Source organism: Gadus chalcogrammus, chromosome 3 (genome assembly GCF_026213295.1).
Source record: "Gadus chalcogrammus isolate NIFS_2021 chromosome 3, NIFS_Gcha_1.0, whole genome shotgun sequence".
Classification (NCBI taxonomy): Eukaryota; Metazoa; Chordata; class Actinopteri; order Gadiformes; family Gadidae; genus Gadus; species Gadus chalcogrammus.
In genome coordinates, this window is record NC_079414.1 from 21620313 (window position 1) to 21621524 (window position 1212).

General features: G+C 55.0%; 1 protein-coding gene across 1 annotated transcript in view; it reads right to left on the reverse strand.

The window, feature by feature from the left end:
• Window positions 1–670, reverse strand: part of LOC130379709 (nidogen-1-like) — a 21965-nt gene extending 21295 nt beyond the window's left edge. The window contains exon 1 of the mRNA XM_056586708.1: window positions 251–670. Coding sequence (XP_056442683.1) covers window positions 251–445 — 195 coding nt within the window. The 5' untranslated portion in view covers window positions 446–670. The remainder of the gene's footprint in view (window positions 1–250) is intronic.
• Between the last annotated feature and the right edge of the window lie 542 nt (window positions 671–1212).

A 1212-nucleotide genomic window follows, 5' to 3' on the forward strand; every position in this document is an offset into this window, starting at 1 on the left:
TGAAAGGCTGTAAAAGTCATTAGCCGTATCAGATTGAGAGTAGAATAGTAAAATGGTCAGCTTAAGTGTGGTTGAAGCCGGTTTAGAGGTAGACTCATCAGTAGTTTAAAGTTAGGGATCACGTTTCATCACGAGGCGCTCAGACACACTTGAAATAAACCCGAGAGACGCACATTGAAATAATTTAAGTCATGAACTTGATTAGTGCTGAACTAATAGCAACGTAACAGTATCTGCGTGGTGCACTCACATAGACGGTCTTCAGGGTCTCCCCCATGAAGTGGAGTCCGGAGTCCAGCTTCACCTCCACGGACTCGTCGCTCCCGGGATCCAACTCATCCTCCTCGGAAGGAGACTGGAACAAGTCCGTCCGGGAGATGCTCCACACTGAGCAGACCATCGGGAGCAAAACCCCCCAAAGCAACCACCTGTCGGGCCGGCCCATGCTGCGGTCCGGACTCTAGGGAGACGCTCAGGTGCGAAGAAAATCCTGACTCTAGAGAGGCGCTCAGGTAGGACTTGGTCCGGCCTCAAGAGAGACGCTCAGGTACGAGGGGAATCCACACTCTAGAGAGAGGCTCAGGCTCAAGAGTCCAGACTCTGGAGAGACGCCAAGGTAAGGTAAGGGAGAGGAAGAGACGGAGAGTGCTCCTCACCGCATTCAGGGGTTGAATGGAGGTCTGAGGAGGAGAGCATTGGGGGGAGGCCGGAGTGGGAGGGGTGAGGCGTGGGAGGGAGTGAGGTTGGAGGCGGGAGAAGGTGGTGACGCGGGGGAGAGAAGAGTGAGTGGCTGGGGAGGGAGGGGGATAGAGGTTAGGGTGGGGAGGGGGTTAGGGTGTGAAGGGGGGTGAGGAGGGGAGGGGGGGGGGGCAATGCTGGGAGGTGGGTGATGCGGGGGAAGGGGGCTGTACCGGGTGGCGCCTGGTTATAAATAAGGGGCCGTAGCGGGATAGATATGTAGGCCTACACATTGGGTAAAATAGCTGCATACACCTGAACACCCATCAGAACCCTATCAAAGAAAAGGTTATAATAACCATCCGTAACCCTGGCCTGGTTAATTCCAGCCCAGACGGCTCAACCAGGGTAGAGATCTGCTGCCACCTAGCGCTGGGCCCGGGAGTAGCCCTGCACCGCGGAAATGTGTCTGCAGCAGTCTTCATCGAATTAAGTGCTGTGTTGTACTGCTTTGAAATTTGAGATGAAGCCTAC